General features: G+C 41.0%; 1 protein-coding gene across 6 annotated transcripts in view; it reads left to right on the top strand.

The window, feature by feature from the left end:
• Positions 1-23,237, top strand: part of HECW2 (HECT, C2 and WW domain containing E3 ubiquitin protein ligase 2) — a 396,920-nt gene that overhangs the window by 286,111 nt on the left and 87,572 nt on the right. For all 6 annotated transcript variants that reach the window (XM_055120479.1, XM_055120478.1, XM_055120481.1 and 3 more), the window contains 4 exons: positions 3,643-3,793; positions 5,386-5,489; positions 6,108-6,232; positions 16,196-16,381. In XM_055120479.1, coding sequence (XP_054976454.1) covers positions 3,643-3,793; positions 5,386-5,489; positions 6,108-6,232; positions 16,196-16,381 — 566 coding nt within the window. The remainder of the gene's footprint in view (positions 1-3,642; positions 3,794-5,385; positions 5,490-6,107; positions 6,233-16,195; positions 16,382-23,237) is intronic.

The following is a 23,237-nucleotide window of genomic DNA, read 5'->3' as shown; positions in this document are numbered from 1 at the left end:
TCCACGCCTTCAGGGGAAGTTCTAGGAGATTAACTCAAGGACAAAAATCTCATCTGAGAGCTCAGCACTCCAGATTACTAGGAGATCTGCTCAAGGGTGGGATTCCATCCAGGGTGTATTGCTTTCTCCTTTCCTCAGCTAGTAATTCATTTACACAGTCATAGTAATTTTAGTACTTATAGTATTTCTAGTCATTTTGTATGAACACAGTAAGAGATATATTAAGCTTAAAGGTGGGCTCTTCCTGGGGACATCTCGCTGTATATCCCACACCACAGTCCTCAGGCCAGGTTAGTCTTTCCTAATCCTAGCAGAGTCCTTATTCATAGTTACTTCTTTTTTGGGTTATGAGAAAGTTTGTCCCATGACCATGCTCTTAACTTATTATACTTATGGCACTTAGCTTGTCCCTTTCCCATGCCAGGGTAGCTTACTGCTTGCCCTGGGTCCATCCAGTCCCTTTGTTGGGACCCTGTTTTTGGAGTACTAGAAACTAAGGGCAGCTGAGGTTTAAGTCAAGTAAATTTGGATGGATTCCCAGGAGTAAATACTAGTTGGAGTCAATTAACTCCCATGTTACAAAAGCCTAGCATGAACTGTTTCCCTGTGTCTATATAAAAAGAACATTGCTAAACAATGCAAATTACATAAAGGAAAGATGAAAAGCAGTATAGGATTATTAGTACTTGATGGAATTGGGTGTGTTTCAGGGGCACTGTTGTCGAAGTAACGCAATAAACCTAAGCTCTCTGCAAGGACAACCCAATGTTCTACAACAATCACCAGCTCTCCATTTATTTGCTTTAGAAATAAGGCAAGTTTTCCAGCAAAGAAATTAGGTTTGGAAAGATCTGCATGGTAGGTCCCAGGCAGTATCAGATGGTAACTGAAGGCCACTTCAGCAGGGAGTAAAAATATTTCCTTTTTTTGATCTCAGCACATCTTAATTTATGACAAGTGGCAAGAAAATAAAATTGAGAATGAGAGAGAACACCAGACTATAAGTTACTAAGTGCCACTCCCATTGTGGGTAATACAGGCTGACAGTAATCAGCATGCCAAATCAGAATTCTACGGGCACAGCTACAATCCCATCATTTAGTACTCCCCAAAGACCTCTTGCTCAGCATGCCAGGTAAAGTGTTTTCAGTAATCACTTTCCAAAACCCTTTTATCTATTCCATTGTTTTGCTCTGCTCCTTGCAAACTTTCTCATCTGATTCTGAGCTTCTCATCACATGTGTTTCTTATTAGAGTCAGGATAATTCATACACATATTACATAGCCAATCAAATACACATGAAAACAAATAGCCATTCCTCCCCTCAAGAATGTTTACATTCCAAAATAAAAATGTAGAATAGGTCAATTAAGGATAAAAACAGAACAGAAACCAACTAAAAAAAGCAGAAAGAGAGACCTGCCAAGCTCTGGAGATAAGGTTATAACTAAAATTTGGCCCTATTTTCTGGCAGTTAAGGAAAAAAGGAAAACACGTTATTGCATATTTTCCATTTACTGACAAAAGAAAGTAAAAGAATTGTCTTCAAAGATGGAATGTTTTCCTTGAACAAACTACTCAAGAATTTACCCCTCCATCCCACCCCCTCATGAAATGTGGCCAGTATGAAGGCCATATGAGTAGAAAAAAATGATGAGGATGGGTAAGTTCCAAATATATTATCTGCTGTGTATAACACAGCATGACAAATAAATTTAAAAGTCATAAGAGAGAATGATTCATGTATTCATTTTTTTGTTTGTTTTTTTGTCAATACCTGGCAGTGCTCAGAGGTTACTCCTGGCTCTATGCTAAGAAATCACTCCTGACAGTGCTCAGGGGACCAACTGGGATGCCAGGGATGGAACCTGGGTCAGCCGAGTGCAAAACCAGCACTTTAACTGCCATACTATCTCTCAGGGCTGGAGCGATAGTACAGCAATTGGGCTTTCGCCTTTCACACGGCCAACCCAGGTTCAATTCCTCCAACCCTCTCGGAGAGCCCAGCAAGCTACTGAGAGTATGGAGCCTGCATGGCAGAGCCTGGCAAGCTACCCATGCATATTTGATATGCCAAAAACAGTAACAATTAGTCTCTCAATGAGAGACGTTACTGGTGCTTGCTCGAACTATCTCTCTGAGCTCCATCTTGTATTCAGTTAATCAAAGGGGAATGGGGAACTAGAGGTCCATGGAGATGGGAGGACTATGAGGAGACTAGGATGATGGAGGTATGGTAACTGGGACTACAACCAAAACTGCTTCTACGATTGCTCTGTAAAGGGAGAGATCGGACTATTCTGGGAAGGAGAGAGAAATAAACTATTAACCAGCCCGAGGTCCTGTTTCTCTGTCCCCTGGTCCTTCTTCTGTCTGTGACCATTGCCCAGCCTGGGGAGGGGGCTCTGAGCCACCAAACACTCCAGTTCCACGTGCATCTACATTTTCCCTGTTGTGAAAACTCAGGTGATGAGCAAACATAACCACTTCATTGTGTCCAGGATTGGACTCAAATGTCTGCTGATAAATTATGTGATCACCTGGAAATTTTAAAAATAATTAGACTGCGAATTCTGAAAAAAGGATTTATGTAGAAATATGTTAAAACTTTCTTGCTTAAAAAGATTTATGCTGACTTCATAGGTTCCTATAAATATTACCCTTCTCTCATACAATCAGTTTTGAAATTTTGTTTTTCCAAAAGATCAACTTGTGCTGTGTATTTTTATATAGACGTGGCCTTTTAGAATCTCAGACATGGTTCTGCTTGCCAGTCTGCTTTCTCTTTTTATTGAACATGCACTTAATGTACATTTTTGACACGGATTAACAGAATGAGATAACCTACGTGCGAAATTTTTTTTAAAAAATAATTCTTTTAAAAAAATACTGATTTATTTGAGATTACAAGTAAGTAGTTACCCTTGATCTGAAAATACAATTCATCTTGGGGAAAGTGTAAATAGAGATTTGTAGTTAAGGATACTGTTTGATGAACAGGTAAGCATTATTTCTTATAAACAAGTAGATTATTTCTTCCTAATCTCACCAAGATTTTGTATCATTATTCATATTGAAATTTACAACTATAAGTCTTCATCTAATTGGTGAAAACTACCACCAATACTATTTGGGGGATGGGGCGGGGGATTATTGGGTTTGGGTTTCTGAATCATACCCGGATAGATGCTCAGGGCTTGCTTACTTGTGGCTTCGTATTCAGGGATCACTCCTGTGGGTGCTTGGGGAGACTCTACAGTGCAGGGGGACCAAACTTTAACCCCTTTTCTACCTCTCTGGCCCCACCAATACTAATTTTTATGACTAGTTCAAGTATTATGATATTACCAACTTAGACTTTTCAAACGCTGGTTCTTATGTATGACAGCTGAGCATTATGGAAGTCTACAGTGATTCTCTACATTCCGAGATTCTTCTAGGGGCTGGTATTATATTTACTGACCCCTAAGAATAAATTCTGGAGTGTTCTGGGAGGAAGTGCAGGACTAGGCTGTGAAGTCTATATTATTAGCCACAAATTACAGCATGACAGAGAGAGAATATGCACACAGAACTTTATGGACCCTGTGAATGATCTCGGCTCCTCCTTCTCATCCTTACGCTGTGTTGCTGCTGTTTAGACTGGGAGGCCCGCATCGACAGCCACGGCAGGATCTTCTACGTGGACCACGTCAACAGAACCACGACGTGGCAGCGGCCAACGGCTCCCCCAGCCCCGCAGGTGCTGCAACGCTCCAACTCCATCCAGCAGATGGAGCAGCTGAACCGGCGGTGAGCACGTGTGCATTTATCTTGCTGTTCTGTTTGGCGGTGGGGCTCACTTTGACAGGAAGCGAAGCAGGAAACGCCATGTCTCTTTGATCTTTAAGTGTCCTATCATTCTGGCTCTCACCTCCTTTGGTTTGATAGACTTCATTTATCTTCTCCTAGTTTAAAATAAAATAAGTATCTCTGTACCACTGTCACTGTATCACTGTCATCCCATTGCTCATCAATTTGCACCAACGGGTACCAGTAATGTCTCTATTGTGAGACTTGTTGTTACTGTTTTTGGCATATTGATACACCACAGGTAGCTTGCCAGGCGAGATACTCGGTAGCTTGCTAGGCTCTATGAGAGGGGTGGAGGAATCCAACCCTGGTTGGCCGTGTGCAAGGCAAATGCCCTATCCGCTGTGCTATTGCTCCAGCCCATAAGATAAAATAAGATAAAAATTAAAATCAGGTCAAATCACCCATATCCATACATGCTGTGTTTGGAAACTGAGGGGTGAGTAAGGGATGGGGGTATAATAATGACCCTTTTAGCCAATTTAGGCAGTGATTTTTAGTAACATAGAGCATATACTTGATAATAACCTTTAAAATGTCTAAGAAAAATATTTTTTTAAATACCTAAAGAATGCATCTTTATTCTTTTAACAATATAGGGATTTAGTTTTCTTTGGTTAAGGATCACAATTTTATTTATTTTTTTTCTTTTTTTTTTTTAAAAAATTTATTTATTTTTAATTAGAGAATCACCGTGAGGGTACAGTTACAGATTTATACACTTTTGTGCTTATACTTCCCTCATACAAAGTTTGGGAACCCATCCCTTCACCAGTGCCCATTCTCCACCACCCGTAAACCCAGTGTCCCTCCCACCCTCCCCAATCCCATCTCCCCCCCACCCCACCCTGCCACTGTGGCAAGGCATTCCCTTCTGTTTTCTCTCTCTAATTAGCTGTTGTGGTTTGCAATAAAGGTGTTGAGTGGCCGCTGTGCTCAGTCTCTAGCCCTCATTCAGCCCGCAACTCCCTTCCCCCACATGGCCTTCGACTACAATGTAGTTGGTGATCGCTTCTCTGAGTTGACCTTTCCCCGGAACGTGAGGCCAGCCTCGAAGCCATGGAGTCAACCTCCTGGTACTTATTTCTACAGTTCTTGGGTGTTAGTCTCCCACTCTGTTATTCTATATACCATAGATGAGTGCAATCTTTCTATGTCTGTCTCTCTCTTTCTGACTCATTTCACTCAGCATGAAACTTTTCATGCCCATCCACTTGACTACAAAATTCTTGACCTCCTTTTTTCTAACAGCTGCATAGTATTCCATTGTATAGATGTACCAAAGTTTCCTCAACCAGTCAAGGGATCACAATTTTAAAAAAATCAGTTAATTTTAAATATTGAATGTTCTACAAACCAATATAAAGAAAATATAACTCGGCACAATTTACTTGAATGAAAAACACCCAGAAAGAAAGTCAAGGGATGGGAATTTGTGGAGGAGAAGAGTGAAGCTAAGAGGAGAGCGAAACTTCTGTCTGGGCCCATGTCTTTGAGGCTGTAGTAACATAACTCTAGGTTCGTGATTTTAGATATCAGAGTATCCGCAGAACCATGACTAATGAGAGGCCTGAGGAAAATACCAATACCATTGATGGGGCAGCGGAAGAATCTGACTTTCACCAAGCCAGTGCAGGTAAGAGCCTTGGTTTGTTTTATCTCCGTAATGTCAACGAGAGCAGAAAACAGATTAGTAAGGATATATGCAAAGTGCAGTTTTTTATTAAGTCAGTTACTGATCTTAACATCCATTTGGCAATGCAACATAAAATGTATAATTCACCAAAAACAGCTTCTCATCCTCCGTTTTTTATTTGGACTTAGAAAATAATCACACAACCAAATAAAAAATATAAACTGCTTTAATCTCTGGGTCTCTGGACTAGTACCAATCAATAGATTAAATCTGATCCCTTGGAAAGCCTCAAGTTACAAGGATGTAGGTGAGTGACAGAGCACATTTCTCACGTGAGGTTCCAACCTTGTCACCCTTCACCACCATCACCTCCCCCCCACACAGCCCTAAGGATATATTTCAATGTTGTCGTTAATAGTGACTAGAAATATTATTCAATTCTATCTTAGTTTGGTTAAGAACAGTGAGGTTTTATGTATACATTTACAGCAAAGAAAGGGCAATTAAAGTCATTGCATATAGTAAAGAATTCTTTGATCTTTTTAAGACTCAAAGGTAAAGAAGCGTATTTTCACCCGGTGGTGAAAGTTCTTTAAAGTTTTTGGTCTGCCCTATTAGATTTCCGTCGGGAGAATGTCCTGCCTCACTCTACCTCCAGATCCAGGCTCACGTTGCTGTTACAGTCTCCCCCTGTGAAGTTCCTCATCAGCCCAGAGTTCTTCACCGTGCTGCATTCTAACCCTGTGAGTATGAGCAAGTGTGACAGAAGGAGCGAAGGGGCAAAGGAAATTCTCCCCATTCGTAGTGATAGAAAGAAGAATAACTCACTGTTACTGAGCACTCAGTTGTGTTCAGACTCAGTATTAAGCACTGTGTTTGTTTTCACCTTTTTAATTCAAACAAGCCTATGAGTTCAATAAAATACTAATTTTTTTTCCAGATGAAAGAACTGAGGCAAAAAGAGGTTGACTAGCATTCCCCAGGTTATCTGGGAACTAAGAGGTATCTGTGGAGTTAAAATCCCAGAGATACTCCAGGTATGCGGATATGCTCACACTAGCTCCTAATTTGGCCTACATAAATAAAACCAACTATCAAAGCCTAGTTTTCCAATAGCCTAGTTCTTCCTCTTGGAGAGCCTGACAAGCTATGAAGAGTCTATTGCCCGCACAGGAGAGCCTGGCAAGATCCCCATGGTGTATTCATATTCCCACATACAGTAAAAGATATATACATACCTCTCAGAGAGCCTGGAAAGCTACCGAGAGTATCTCCCCCGCATGGCCGAGTCTGGCAAATTACCCTTGGCATATTCAATATGCCAAAAACAGTAATAATGGGTCTTATTCCCCTGACCCTGAAAGAGCCTCCAATCTTTGGGAAAGACAGTAAAGGAGGATGCTAAAATCTCAGGGCTGAGTGTAATAGAGACGTTACTGGTGCCCACTCGAGTAAATCGACGAACAACAAGATGACAGTGATACAGTGACAGTAATCAGAGCATTGAAGGTAAGCAGCTCTGAGATGGCAGCATAGATTTTCTGACACAAAGGAAGATGTGATCCATTATAGTAATCTGAAAGATGAAATCAATTAATTGAGTAATATTTTAAAGATTGTATGGAGTATAGGCAAGAGATTAGAATTCGGGGGCAAGGGAAGCATGGTACAACATGTGCATACATATTTTTACTTAAATCATGTATTTTAATTTAAAAATGCTGCTTAGGCCACATCTAGTTGTGTTTGGGGCTTGAGGAAAGGGAACCATGTGGAGCTGGGCTTGAACCCAGGCCTTGAACCCTGGCCCCAAACTGTGTTCTGCCCTCCCTCTGGTTTGGCTAAAGGACAGAAATGTTGATATCAGCCAAATTAGGTCTTTCCTAAGCTAGAAAATTATAAGAAAGTTTAGTCTTTTAATCATCACAAAAGACTCATTTTGCTCTCTCTTTTTTTAACCTGTTTTTGTTTGTTTGTGTTTATATATATTTCCAGTCCTGACTTTTAACCATGATTTCATATTAGGGATTTATGCATACAACTTTGCAACACCACCTCTCTCCCTTGACTGTTTTCCTCCACCATTATCCCAGGGTCATATTTTGTTCACTCCCTTGCCCCCACCCATTCTTGGTAAACTCATAGAGTAGTAATCAATTACAAGAAAAGATGAAATCATACAGTTTGCCAGTACATGAGTGGAACTGGAGAATATCATGATAAGTGAAGTTAGAAGGAGGGGAGCACATACAGAATGATCTCACTCATGGATGGGAATCTAAAGAAACATAGTAAAGGGATAACAATAGTTTACAGCATACTTGTGTTTAAAAGTTGATCTTCTAAAGCTGGAGAGATGGCTCAGAGGGAAACTCATGACCCCATGGTTTGATCCATGGCTCTACATGGTCCCACAGGCTCCAGATTGGAATAACTCCTGAACATAGCTGGTGGGAACCCAAATCAAAATAAATAAAGGGATCGGATCGATGGTGCAGTAGGTAAGGTATATTGGCCTCGTACGTGGCTGACTTGGGTTCGATCCTTGGCATCCCCTGAGAACTGCCAGGGGTGATCCACAGCCAAGAGTAAATCCTGTGTATACTGTCTGGTAGGGCTGGCCCCCAAACCAAAAAGTAAATAAAATAATTAAATTAAATAAAATTTATCCTCTCTGGGACTAGAGGGTTACTATGGCTTGCCTGGAATACAGGCCAATTCAAGTTCAATTCCCAGGACCACACATGGTTCCCTGAGCACCACCAGGAGTGATCACTGAGCACAGAGCCAGGAGTAAGTCCTGAGCACCACCTGATGGAGCCTCAAAAAGCACCACCTGCTGTGGCCCCCCAAACAAACAAATTATTATCTAGTCATTTTTTTGCTTGAATTGTTCATTACCTATACATTTTCTCACAGATTCTCTGTTTCTATTATTGACCTTCAGCTTGCAAAAGGAATAATTTTTCTGTTGCTCTCAAATTTTTTTATGATTTGAAAAGTTTATGATTTAAAAAAGTCATGGAAAAATAGGTTTCCTGTAGAAGTAATTAATTCCATAGCATATATTTATTTATTTATTAAATGATTTATTTTATTGAATCACCATGTGGAAAGTTACAAAGTTCTCAGGCTTATGTCTCAATTATACAATGCTCAAACACCCATTCCTTCACCAGTGCCCATATTCCACCACCAAAAACCCCAGTATGCCTCCCACCCCCTGCCCCCCGCCCCCGCCTGCATAACTGATAAACTTCACCCCATTTTCTCTTTACCTTGATTACATTCCATATTTCAACACAAAACTCACTATTGTTGTTGGAGTTTCCCCCCCCAAAAAACAGCCCTACTGACAAGGAAGCATTTGATAATTAGTTTTCCATTGCTGAGAATGAAGAGATATGAAGTTGAGCGGCCGCTATTGCGGCTGCATGGTAGAGGATTTCTGTATTTTAGTATTTTTGTAATTAAGTCCAGGGAGATTTATGTTAGAAATTGCATCATTTCCCTTCCTGGGGTAGTATGGGGCAATGGTTTAGTTCACAGTCTCATAGCATATATTTAAAACGAGTCTAGTAGATATATGTATATGATCGCCATAACTCTCAAGTAAAACTTTTCTTTTTTGCCTTGTGGGTTGCTTTAAGATGTATTCTACCGCCCTCTACTGGTTATGATTAAATTTCTTCCAAATTTGTCCTGATAAAGCTTTCCTCTCGAATGAAGATTTAGTTATTAATGTCAATTCTTTAATAGTTGGTAGGCTTGTCTTTATCCAATTAGTGTCATATTTAAATATTTTGTATTGAATGAAACTGAATAATGTTTTTTAACATACTTGCCAAATAAGTATTTGCTCTGTTTTTTTTAAGTCTAGCACAGTCTTTCCCCAGGTGGCCAATACAGCCCCTGAGGGGATGCTGCTGGAACACCTAGAGGGTGTGGAGTGAGCACCATTGCAGCAGGGACACACTTTCTGTTTATGTTTTAAAGAAGGTAGATTCCAGGGAAGCACTCAGTAATTTTTTTTACCCCTAAAGTTGGTGATACGGAAAATTAGTTTGAGAAATTCTGTTCTAGAACTACTTAATTCCTGCTTCTAAAGTCTTAAATAGATCATGAGGGACACTTGTTTCAGAATGTATAGATAGGATCTCATAAGTCAGAAATTCCTACTATAGCACAATACATAAATTGATAATTTAGTTTTTTCAGTTAATAAATTTAGTTAGCCATTTTGCTATATAATGAGATGAAAACAATATAAAATCCTTTGTGATTAGAAATATTATAAAGACAGATCCTATAAGAGATTATTGTTTCTGTGTTTAGGGATACATCTCATGGAAATAGCGCTGTTCTTTTTATTGTTTGTAATAATTTTTGATTTATGAGTAGTATATACAAATACCTATAAATGTTCCCTTGTTGATATGAAGCAGTTGCTGTAAAATCAATGACATTATTTTCTGAGCCTGAATTTATAATATGTAGATGAAGAACTTCTGAAATATTTTTATTTAGCAATAATGTACTTACCTGTATCATTACAAAGGAGAGATTTAGCTGAAATCTCAATTGGGTCAGGTAATCCAGAGCATAAGGTCACTGTGGCATGGGGTAAAAACTACTCAAAAATGAATAGATTGATTATAAGGCTGTTAATTGAAAAGAACTGAATGCAGTTTATGGGAAGTTTTCTTATTCTACTGCCAAATGATAAATAACATTCATCTCAATTTTTTTTCAAGTTTTTCACTTCTTATACCTAAAACATAAAAACGAAGCACATTGAACCCTTAGTACAATTTCTCCTGCAAAATTCCAAAAAGAAAATGAGCTGCTCATTCATCAACTTTTCTTTTTCTTTTTTTAAATTTTTTTCTCTTTTTTTCCCTTTCTACTTACTTCCTCCCTCCCTCCTTCCTTCCTTCCTTCCTTCCTTCCTTCCTTCCTTCCTTTCTTCCTTCCTTCCTTCCTTCCTTCCTTCCTTCCTTCCATTTTCCTGTCTTCCCTCCCTCCTTCCTTCATTCATTCCTTCCTTCTTCCCTTCCTCCCTTCCTCCCTTCCTCCCTTCCTTCCTCCCTTCCTTCCTTCCTTCCTTCCTTCCTTCCTTCTTTCCTTCCTTCCTTCCTTCATTCCATTTTCCTGTCTTCCCTTCCTCCTTCCTTCATTCATTCCTTCCTTCTTCCCTTCCTCTCTTCCTTCCTCCCTTCCTTCCTTCCTTCCTTCCTTCCTTCCTTCCTTCCTTCCTTCCTTCCTTCCTTCCTTCCTTCCTTTTTTCCTTCCTTCTTTCCTTCCTTCGTTTCTCCTTTCCCGCCTTCCCCTTTGCCTTCTCCTTTCCTTTTTTCTTTCCCTTCCATTCCTCTTTTTTAATGTTTCTTCCTTTTACATAGGTTTGAGGCCCAAAAGATAGTACAGGGCTTTGGTTGCTTGCCTTTCATGCAGTTGACCCAGGTTCAGTTCTCAGCACTACATACCGTCTCCACTGAGCACCACCAGGAATTATCCCTAGATCAGTGGCTGTGGCAAATGTTTTAAAAAATTAATTTTTAATTTTTTTATAAAAATAAAACAATAATTTTATTGTTTTACAAATAATAATAAAATTATATTATTTTATAAGTAATAATAAAATATATTATTTTATAAATAATAATAAAATTGTTTTTATTATTATAAATAAAATAATAGGAACCACCACAACCAGTTGAACAGTGGTACTTGAAGGCCACTAGGACCACACCCAGTGGTGCTGGGTGAAAGAGTACGTGTGGTGCTGGGGACTGCATTCCTGGCCTGCACATACTGGGGTGTGCTCTAACCACTCTATATAACTAAATTAAACCCATAGTGTTTATTTGTTGCTAGGAAAAACAAGAAACAAGCAAGAGAAATTAAGCTGGGAAAGAGAAGTTTGAACTAGAGAAAGAATAACTAAAATGAACATGGAAATCACATCATATTTTTAAACCATTTTAAGATCTTTGGAGATCACTTAACGAATTATGTCTGCTTGAACAATTGTCAACTCCTGCTTTACTCTGTGAACTCCTGGGCAGGAAGCAACATCACTCTATTACCTATGCACTATAAGATTATATTTTGAAATGAGCCCCATTTCATAATCTAGTTTTGTTTCAGGTAGAAGAGAAGCCCGGGGGTAGGGGGAATCTGTTCCCTCTTAACCTACAGCCTTGTCCTGTAGGTTAAGTCATCCATAAAGTCTAAGCACTTTCATTCTGATTCCACTCTTCCGTCTTTCTTACTCTGTGGGACCTCTGTCCCTGTTAGTGTCAGTTCTGCTAGTTCCTTTCTTGGTGCACAGGAGTACAACCCAGGGTGCTCAGGACATACTCCTAGCTCTGTGCTCAGGGATCACTCCTGGCAGGCTCAGGGAACCATATGTGGTAAGAGGGCCTGGGGGTTGAACCTGGGGGGACCATGTGCAAGGCAAGAGCCCTTCGCACTATCCCATCTCTCAGTCCCAATTCTGCTAGTTCTCCCAGTGAGTTTCAGTATTTTCATTGCCACTGTGACCTTTGTTTCCAAACTCTGCTTTTTGGCTCCAATCTCTTCCACTGCCTCTTTTTTTTTTCTTTTTCTTTTTCTATCCTTCTGCGTGATCACTGCTCATTTCTGTAGCCTCAGGGATCAGCAAAGGACTTGGCACATAATTAATGAGAAGTTAGAGGATCCTTCTTGGGGTAATAGAAAGTGCGATATTCATCCCAGATCTTCAAAGACCTTGAAACTATAAAACACATTTTCTACTATCATTTATCTGTTATAATAAAGAGTTAGCAGATATAACCCCTTAGTCTTTTTACTTTCTTCTACTCGCTGTTTTTATAGAGATTTTTACCTCTTCAAGTTACTTTTCCATGATTTCTTTCATTGCATTTGAATCTGACATGCCTACGAAGAAAGCAAGACAATCATTATTTCACTTTCTATCTGAGGCAGTTTGAGATTAAGTGACTGTCTTTGACTTTGTTCCTGAGAGTCCAGCGCTGTGACTACAATCCTCACTGCAAGTGAGGTGTAGTACAGATAGATGATCAAAGAACCTATGTAGGCAAACATAACATACATTAAATAGATAATATAGAAAGTATATACGACATATAAAGAAATACGTAACATACAATATATATTGCTGAAAGCATATATATGCGTATGTCACTTATAAAAATGTGGCAGCTTGAAGAAACGTTCACATCCGTCTCCTTCATACTGTGCATATTATTCAGACTTGCAAAAGTTATAGTTCTGAAGGTTGTTTGCTTGTCATTAATGAGAGAAAGCATTCTCGGACTTAATTTACTTTGGTAGATGCTTTTTGCAAACATTAGTCAACTTGGCAGTAGAGTGCATGTCTCACTGAGCAGAAAGGAGGAAGATGAAAGGACATAATTAATTATCAGACCAGTCTTAAGTCTCCTGTGCTTGAAGAGCAGAGAGCAACCCCGGGGAATTACTTCAAGCCTGCGGCAGGGCCCAGCTCCTTCACCTAATTACCACTGCTTCTCGCCCTAATGAAATGCTGCTGCTTTTCCGTAGCAAGGGAGGAACGTTTCTGGTGCTCTAGATAGACCAGGGTTTCTCAACCATTTTCTCATTGTGCCTTCTTTCCGAACTTGTTTTCTCCCTATGCCCCGCCCCTCCCTCCCTTAATGGGTGCCCTCCTAGTCTCATACCACAGCCCTCTGGAGGCCCACAGGGAATTCATATGGCCCCTGGTTAAGAAGCACTACTCTAGATAATTAGAATGTGACCTGTTTACTTATGTTAATGGGAGAGAGAGAGTGACAGGGCCAAGAAATACACCCATTTAGAACAACAGTTACTGCAGTGATTTATCTGGCATAGTTATTCCATAAAAATTCGTCCCTGTAGGGACTTGCTATGGATAAGACTGAAAGCTCATTACTGTCACCGGCTCATAAGCTACTGTGATCTCAGGCCTCTAAGCTTGCAGTGGCTTAAGTGAAAATATATCCGAGACGTGGAACCAGACGCAGAAGACAGATGTCTTGCTGATGGTGCTGAAAACGTCACAGCAGGGTCAGCCAGAGGCTAAACTGTTAGTTAACTAACATTTGTTTCTGACAACCTCTGGCTTTTTGGGTTTTTTCCCCCCTCATTATTATTAGTTTCCTCTGTGCTTTTGTAGTATAACTTTCTTATTCTCGAGTTCTCCAAGTGCCAAGCGCCCTGCATGGGCTTGCCCACTTTGGCAGTACACTGTGCTCGCTCCACACATTTCTCAGAGCCGTCGAAAACTTTCATCTATACTCTCAGGCTGAAACAGCCTCAAAAGTACGTGATATTCAGGTATAGTAAGAACACTAGAAGTTGCACATAATTCCATGTATTTTTCCTCTTCCTTTCTTCGTTTTGATAAGGAAAAATACTGTAATGCAGAGTGCAATGAATATAATCCATCAGAACACTGATTAAGAGTTATTTTATATTGTTAGGTTATAAACATCAATAGTGGTGACCAAGAGATCTCAGTAAATGAGTTGTCGAGATAGTACAGTGGGTAGGGCTTGCACACAGCCAGCCGACTGGGTTCTTCGATCCCTAGCATACCCATCTGATTCTGTGAGCACTGCCGGGAGTATCACATGAGTACGGAGCCAGGAGTAACCCCTGAGCATTGCCATGTGTGACTCAAAAATAAAACAACAACAATTTAAAAAATTCTAAAAGAAATCTCAGTGGCTTTGGCTAACAAGGTTTGTTTCTCGTTTGTGGGGAGGTAAAGGGAGCTCCCAAGTGATGTTCCCCACCCTTATCTCCACCCCCACTTCTACCTCCACAATTCTCTGCCACAGTTCAGCTGCCAACTAGAACCAAGGACACGATGTTTCTGGGGCCCTGCGGTGCTAGGGCTACCCTGGCTACCCTGGCAGTTCTAGGGACCTCCAAGGCTGCATCTGGGGGTACTCAGGGACCACATGATGTCAGGAATCAAACCTATGTGGGTACAAGCCAGGCAGTGCTCTAACCACTACACCACCTCCAGGCCCCACGAAGTTTGTTTCTTATTTTAAAAGTGGCTTATTGGTGTTCTTTGATCCATGTAGTCACTTGGGGACTCAGGGTCTCAGGCTGGGGAGCATTGTCGCTCGGAACTGTGGCTTGCTGTGCTTATTGTGCGGAAAAGTGGCTGCTCTCCAGGCACTCACACTGTCAGCAAACAGTTTGAGCCAAACAGGACACATACTGAGGGGCCCGGGGACACAGGAGCAATGTTGACTATCTTCCTACTTGCTCGTCTTTTATAAAAGTACTAGCCCAGCACTGGGCACAGCAAACATGGTCAGTGTGGATTTGAATGAATGATTCCCGGAGATACTGGCTTCTTCTAGGTTTGCCTGGGTCTTGCATAGGCTGAAATAAACAGCAGTCACACATTTACTTTGTGAAATAAAGTCTGAATCCTCTAGGGTCTCTGTAGCGTTCCTGGGATAAAGGTAAAAGTGGTTCTGTGAAAAGAATCAAATTCCAGGAGAGATTGTCCTCAGCATGATCAGTTCCATCACTGCCTCTTTCTGCTGTGGATTCAAGGAAATCACCCTAGACAGTTATTCCTTTTCTGGGGCTTGACACATGGTATTGTGCAATGAATATTTGTGGACTGACTCATAGCTTGCAGTCAGTGTTTGTCATTTTCTTGAAGTATCATAGAGATATTGGACATTTCGACACAACCACTTTCTTTATGTAGAGATATAATAGAATTTTTATTTGTTTTTATGTTTATTCATTTGTGCGTTTGATTTTTTGGGTCATATCCGGAAATACTCCGGGGACCATATGGGATGCTGAGGATCAAGCCCAGGTTGGCTGCATGCAAGACAAATGCCCTACCCACTGTACTATCACTCTCTGCCCCAATGCCCTACCCACTGTACTGTCACTCTCTGCCCCGGTAGAGTTTATGAACCATGCCTTTCTGTCAGATTAATGCAACCATATATATTCATGGGGAAGGGAGAAAAAGAAAATGAGTGGGGCATCTAGTCCAGGCAGCTCTACTGGCCCTTCCATTCATTGGGCTTAGTTCGGCCTTCTGGGAGGTGTGAGATGGGAAACCTCTGTGGTGGCCTACGGTGAAAGTGACTGTCATTGATATTGCATGCACTTCTTTTCTTGGGGCTGGGGAGGAGTGGGCTGCGGTCACCACCAGGACCACACCTGATATTGCCTCAGGCCCTCCTCATAAATAAAAAACATGTGCTCTGTCCCTTGAGCCACATTCCGAGCCCTGATTGCATGTAGTTTTCACATGGAACCCAGTACCTCAATAAAGCACAGGAACTGCTTTATCTTGCACCGTCCCAAAGAACCAGTCATCTGTTACACTGCTGGCGGAGAAACTGATGATGTTGGGACTCTCTGGGAGGTAGTGCATTTGTCACTAATATGGTATCTTCGGGACCTGCAGCCCCCTAGGGAAAAAGACCCCGCAGCATCCTTTTTAGAAAACCAGTCATGATCAGATTCTCTTACTTTCTGTAAATGGTCTTTCTATTTTTATTTTGAGTAGAATATTTTCCTGTTGGCTGTTTGGAGTCGAGTGGCCCTGAGGCCTGTCTGGCTACCTGAGCACGACACTTACCCATGGCTAGTGCCTGCACTGCCCTTGCCCAGACACCCGGTTAACACCTGTTCTCCATCCTTCTCTCCAGAGTGCCTACCGCATGTTTACAAACAACACGTGTTTGAAGCACATGATCACCAAAGTCCGGCGGGACACCCACCACTTTGAACGCTACCAGCATAACCGGGACCTCGTGGGTTTCCTCAACATGTTTGCGAACAAACAGCTGGAGCTGCCGAGGGGCTGGGAAATGAAACACGATCATCAGGGCAAGGTAACGAGAGGGAGCTGCTGTGTGGAAGCTGCTGAGTGACAGGCAAGCCTGGGCTTTGGCTTTGGCACCCAGACTAAAAACTGTGTGAGGACAAACATCTCAAGCCCTGGTTCAAGTGGAACCAGGACAGCAGGCTGTTCAGGACAGCAAACGGCCACTGCAGCATTTTGAATTCCTGGATGCAGTAGGCAGGGGTGAGGGTTGTTGTTTGAACAAATACTCTCTTTTGCCTGGATATTGCTCTACTCTTAATTTCTTGCTACTTTCTGCTGTTAGAGCAAAGGCTCCTTGGGCAGGAACACTTGCTACCCTATCACCCTACATCTCACATTGTAGAGTGGACTAAGAAGCTGTAGCATTGTTTAGAGAAAGTAGCTGGAAGGCAGGTCACTGACCTGGACAAAGAACATCTTTGTGATACTCAGAATAATTTATAAACAGAAGTATGTGTCTGTCTCAGCGCCCACAGTAACCACATCTATGCTTCCTTTCGAGACAGATAAGCCAGGAAGCTGCATTGTAGTCTGGAGGGTATAGTAAGAAATCAACAAGAGAAAGTTTGTAATTTTTTTTTTCTTTTTGGGTCACACCCAGCAATGCACAGGGGTTGCTCCTGACTCATGCACTCAGGAATTACTCCTGGCAGTGCTCGGGACCATATGGAATGCTGGGAATTGAACTTGGGTCGGCTGTGTGCAAGGCAAACATCCTACCTGCTGTGCTATTGCTCCAGCCCCGAAAGTTTGTAATTTTTATCAGATGTTTCTGAGCTTTTATTTACATGACTCTTGTTCTGCACCAATGATAAGCAATGCATTAAGATCTTCCTGTGGATACACTTAGCACAACTCTGTAAGGAAGTACTGCGGTTAGCATCATGGCCATTCACAGGTAAGGAGCCGTGATTGAGAAAAGTTCAGTGACTTGTTCAGTGTCACAAAGACAGGAGTAACTGTAACTAAGCTTTGCCATAACTAGTGCTGGAACCTTCAGGGCATTAGCCTTGAACTGGGGAGTGAGATGGTGTCAGGGATTAACTGGGGTCCTGTCCTTGGCCCTTGTGTAGCTTGAGTGCGCTCTCTCTCTCTCTCTCTCTCTCTCCCTCTCTCTCTCTCTCCCCCTCCCCCGCCCACCCCACCCCGTGTTCTTTTTTAACTTCCAAATGTTTGTCGTGTCATTTATGAGAGATGACTACAATGTTTATGTTTATGGTATGCAGCAAATACCAAGCATTTTCTCTTTTGAAACTACTGCTTCACAGAAAAGTGTCAGCCATTTCCCCATGTTCTTAACCAAGGTGTCATGTCTGAGGTCAAGTAACAAATCTGTTCCCCTGATTATGAAAAAGACTGGAAGGGGGGTGGGGGAAATTAAAAGGACATATATAAATGATTTAGTGATGGCTGGCTCATTTGGTCAACAAATATTTATTGAATACTTATGCAAAACAGAGAAGCCAATTACTATATTCTTTATAGCAATGCCCTGTGGCAAGGGAGGAGCAGTAGACAGAGAAATACCTGGCATGCCCTCTGTGATCTATGCCACAACTTGAAAGAGATCAGGAAAGGGGTTTAGAGAAAGACTGGTGTGAGGGTCTGTTTTACGTGGAAAATAGGGCCAGAAGGGAACAGAAGGAAAGAAGTGAGCTGGAAGCCACCTGGGGGAAGAGCAACCAAGGCCTGTAGAATGTGTCAAGAATTCACATTCCAAACGCCACCTCCCCCAAAGTGCCCTCCAGCAGCAGTAAATTGAGTCATCCTGAATCTAGCTTCTAGCACTCTTAACCTGAGAACCTAGCAGCTAAGGGTCAACCAAATTGTTACCCAAAATATGGATTTTATTACCTGGGAGGAGCCCTTAAACTCTCACAGAAACTATTGGCTTGATCTCTGCAAAACTTTGTGTGTTTTTTTTGTTGTTTGGGGGAGTCACCCCCAATTTACTCCTGGCTTTGCACTCAGGGATCACTCCTGGCAGTGCTGAGGTGTGGGGGGCTGTGGAGATCATTCCAAGTGCAGGTTGGCTGCCTGCAAGCTAAGTACCCTGCCTGCTCTAGGATTGATTGCTCCAGCACCACTTCAGGGCTTTTAAAATAAAACTTGAGTTCGCAGCCCAGTAAAAGATGAAAACTGTCAAGCATGAGGTTTAAAAGAGGAAAGAGTGTGTTTCTGATTGTGTCCCTGCCCCACACGTGAAATGACAGTGTATCGGAGTGGGGGCGGGGGGCAGAGGGGCACACCTTTTCAGAACCGTGGGAAACTGGAAGCAAGGGACTTTGGGTATGTTTTTTGTGCTTTCTCCTCCCGGGAGAGAATGGTCAGTGGCCGAGTTTGGTTCGATAGGCTGATGTTTGTCAACATTCTGCTGAATGGAAGGACATTCATAGATTGTCCGACTGAGCACAGCAGCAAGTACTGACAGCATTATGCCTGGGTATGAAAAAAGCAATGGCCTGTCCAGAATTCAGCTTTGCTTTCAGTTCTGACAGAAGTTTCATCTGGTGTCATAAGGTGCCAAGGGCTTTAGAAAAAGCATAGGTCCAGGGAAAATTCAAGTTGAGATAATGTTGCGTGTCCTTGTGCTTTGTGTGGAAGCTCAGTTCTCAGCCATTGTGCCCTTAAGGAAAGGTAACGGAGATCATATCATCCACACGTGGAGGCAGGGAGTACTGCCTGCCATCATTCGCCAGGCCTGCTTTAGAGGGAGAGCTTCATATTAATAACCCCTGAACCTTGAGAAGTATTTTAATTATCTTTGGGATACCACCTAGTAAGACTCACAGTGTATCTGAAGAAACCAAGTTTCTCCCTCCCCCTTGGTTTTGCTAAGTTTTGATGGCTAAACAGCAGGAGCATAGCTCTTATTCCCCAGGACGGAGTGGGGTGGCCTTGTGTGTAGGCTTGGAGAGGAACCCTGAGGAGGGGTAGGTAGCGCTGATGTCACAGCTGGCTGGTGACCTTGGATTCGCATGCTGCTCTGCCGTGGGAGAGCCCCCCCAAGGGCCCCCTGCCTTGCCAACTAACTGGATTAGCAGGTGGAGCTAAAGATTTTGACCTAAATTCTCTCCTTGAATCAGGATTTTAGTAAGATTTTCAGCTAAGCCAAACACCTTAACTGAAGCAGGTGTTTCTGTCCCGATTCCCCCGTGACCTACCTTTTGGTCATCTGAAAGAATTTAAAGGAGTGTTTGGGAGAGGCTCATGGTGTTTCTGTTTGACTGTGCGTCCCTCACCTGCACTCTGAAACCACAGCTCCCATCCTCCAGGAAGGTCATAGGTTCGCTGCCACTCATTAATAGGCTTATGGTGAAATTTTAACCCCAGTTTTTTTTTATTGAATTGTTTCATTCCAGAACATTTAAAGGGAATAGTATTAGTGTTTTGTTCTAAGTAACATGCCATCAAAAGCCATTAAATATTACAAAGTTATTTTTCCCACAGTGATGACTGATTGCTCAGAATGACATGTCCAAATCCTCAACTTCAGGAAAGGAAATGATTCTTAAGAAATATGTTTTCAAGCTTAGCTCTTTGGGCTTACAAAATTTGGCTCCATCTATTCTCAAAAGCACCATCTTCCTTTTGAATTTCTATTTAGTCATTCACCGCAGTGCTGAATGCTTACTATATATGTGCCCTGTGTTGCCAATGAGAAAAGTTAATATAGCATTTGTCATGTAACAGGGACTGTGCTAGACACTCTTTTAATCACTTAATAATGGTTCCATTCATGCACAGTCTATACAGGTCTTGTAGATAGTTGTCCATACTTCTGTACATGCTTGTAGAAGAGGAAACTGAGTCACAGCATGATCAGGTGACCAGAATCTCACAATTAAGAAGTACTAGAATTGAACTTTAATCAAAGCAGCCCAACTCTAGACCTGTGCTCTTATTTTTATTTTTTAACCTTTCATAGTAATTGGGATAAAGGGATTTTCTAGTGGCTACAATAGTAGTAAAGTGTGCTGTAGGAGCCTGTGGTAGAGTTTCTCACCATTTTAATGAACATATTTGATGAGTAAACTTTATCTTTCTAGGTGTATTTTTCTTGAATCCCCACACAATTTTATTTGTAAGAGCGATAGCACAGCGGTTGGGCATTTGCCTTTCATGCGGCCAACCCGAGTTCGATTCCTCCGCCCCTCTCGGAGAGCCCGGCAAGCTACGGAGAGTATCGAGCCCTCAGGGCAGAGCCTGGCAAGCTACCCGTGCATATTGGATATACCAAAAACAGTAACAATAAGTCTCTCAATGAGAGACGTTACTGGTGCCCGCTCAAACAAATCGGATGACAGTGACAGTGTTTTATGACATCTGTTCCCATCTGTCTCATTGTATGATTGTTAATCTCTCCTCCTAGAAGACAATGAATTTGTTTCTTGAAAGTCTAAAATTTTCTATTTTAATGACCCCCTTCTTCCTTCACTACCACTTTTGAATGCCTTTCTCAAAACAAGTCTGATGAATGAAACCTGTTTCCTGTAGTGATTTCTGTTTGGGGGCAAACAAAGAATCTGATAGGTCGCTCCCCACTCCTATCCCCTCCTCCTCCTGTGTTCTCACCAGAAGTAGCTCTTGGCTGCCCCTTTGACCTCTCTTAATGCATTGTTGTCTTGAAACTTTTTGCATTACATGTTTGAACAAGGTAGTGATTATGCTTGAGCTGCACTTTAGATGTCTTCAGTTTTGAAAAGACTGTTTTCCTAATAACTTAAGGCCCAGGGTTTAAAATGGGGATATTTCACAAGATTTTAGATCTGATGTGCCCTTTGAGATAATTCAAGGAGTGAAACTATCCTTGATTTACATAAAAGAAAATATTCTTTATAAATTAACTACTAATTAAAGAGTAAGAACATAATATCAGGCCTTGCTCAGTAATATGATGATGGTGATGAGGATAATGATAATTGTAATGATTATAATGATGATACTTTCATTGTCAGTTGCCAGGCTCCATTGTACCTACTTTTCTGTGTATGATTTTATTCATTACTCCTGGAAATTTGTAAGGGTGAATATTGCTATCATCATTATTATCATCCACATTTTACTAAAGTTTAAAGATGAAGCTCATTGAGGAATATAAGATAAAAATTCTAGGAGTGTGACTCTTACTACTCCTCTTGGGGGCATCTTTGGAATTGAGAGATATTTTATTATCCCAAAGAAAGTTACAAGTCATACACTGGGATTACTGTTATTCTTCAAGGCTGAGTCATGTATTATGTCTTGATTACATCAAATAGCAGAGCACAAACCATTAGAAGCATCGAAACTTTAAATATCATAGAGTCTTACATCATGATACAGAGTTTTTACTATAGAGGGAGATACTAAGGCTCAGAAAATTTAAATATACAGGAAAACTCTTAGGTGATATTTGTATCTCTAGAATTATTACACACACACACACACACACACACACACACACACACACACACATAGACTGGAGCAATAGCGCAGCAGGTAGGGCATTTGCTTTGCACGTAGCCAACCTGGGTTCGATTCCTCCATCCCTCTCGGAGAGCCCGGGAAGCTACCGAGAGTATCCCGCCCACACAGCACTGTGTGGCAAGCTACCCATGGCGTATTCGATATGCCAAAAACAGTAACAACAAGCCTCACAATGGAGACGTTACTGATGCCTGCTCAAGAAAATCAATGAACAACAGGGTGACAGTGCTACAGTGCTCTATCCAAAGCCAATAATAACTTTTCTAGAATAGACAAGATCATTTACCACTCCCCACCCTCTCCACCTCCCCACTCCCAGCTTCTTAAACTATGGACCAGTTGTGTGACTAAATGAGGTAGGTGTGAAAAATATTTTTTATTATCAGTAAATATACTTCTACCAAAAAAATTGTACACAAATATTTATAGTAATGTTACTTATAATATCCAAAGATGGAAACAACCCAAATGTCTATAAACTGATAAATAACTGATACAGCCATATAGTGGAATATATTTTGGGTTTTATTATTGTTATTATTGTTGTTCTCATTGTTTTAGTGGATGTATCTTGAAAATAGAAAAGAATGAATTATTGGATATGTAGAAAATATTTTCTAAGTGAAAGCAGCTAGTCACAAAAGATCACATGTGATATAATTCCATTTATATGACATTGTTACAGTAAACAAATCTAAAGAGATGTATAAGAGATGGATTCGTAATTTCCTTGGGTTGGAGGTGGGATGAGGAGTGACTACAAGGCACTCCTTGGGGGAGAAATGTTCCAAAATTAAATTGTCATGTTTCACAAACTGTGTATTTCCTGAAATAAATTGTATACTTTTAATAGGGAAATTTTATATTACAAAATATGTCTTTAAAAAGTTATTTTTTAAATTGTAGGCTAGATCAGAAGAATTCCTTTATGGATTGAGCTCCTAGATACTACAGACCTTTTAGTTTTTAGTTTTGAAGGCTAGACGATATGGTTTCAAACTGGATTTGACATCAAGTATTTGATACTTTTCATTCTGCTTTGAATTACATTGGAAAGGTCTCTACAGAATCCCACTGTGTGTTTTAATCAGTATTTTGTTTCATTATTTGATTTTCTTAATTATTCTGATTCTGTAATGTTGAGACTGGTAATTAAGCCAAGTTTAATTTTATGCAGGATTGTCTTTATGAGACTGATCAAAATCTATGTGTTGGGTCTGCAACCTAGGTTTTTCAGCTAATTTCCAGAACACATTTAGTCTTACCACATTTTGAAATGAAGCATAGAGGATAGGAGTCCAATTCAAAAAAAAAAATTCTGATTGTTTTTATTGTAATCATTTTTAAACCTTTGTACACTATTAGAGTGTGAAAATTAAAGATTTTGGGGGATC

This window comes from Sorex araneus, chromosome X (assembly GCF_027595985.1).
Source record: "Sorex araneus isolate mSorAra2 chromosome X, mSorAra2.pri, whole genome shotgun sequence".
In the NCBI taxonomy this organism is placed as follows: Eukaryota; Metazoa; Chordata; class Mammalia; order Eulipotyphla; family Soricidae; genus Sorex; species Sorex araneus.
Note: the sequence above shows the minus strand (reverse complement) of the source record. Positions and strands in the feature narration are given on the sequence as shown.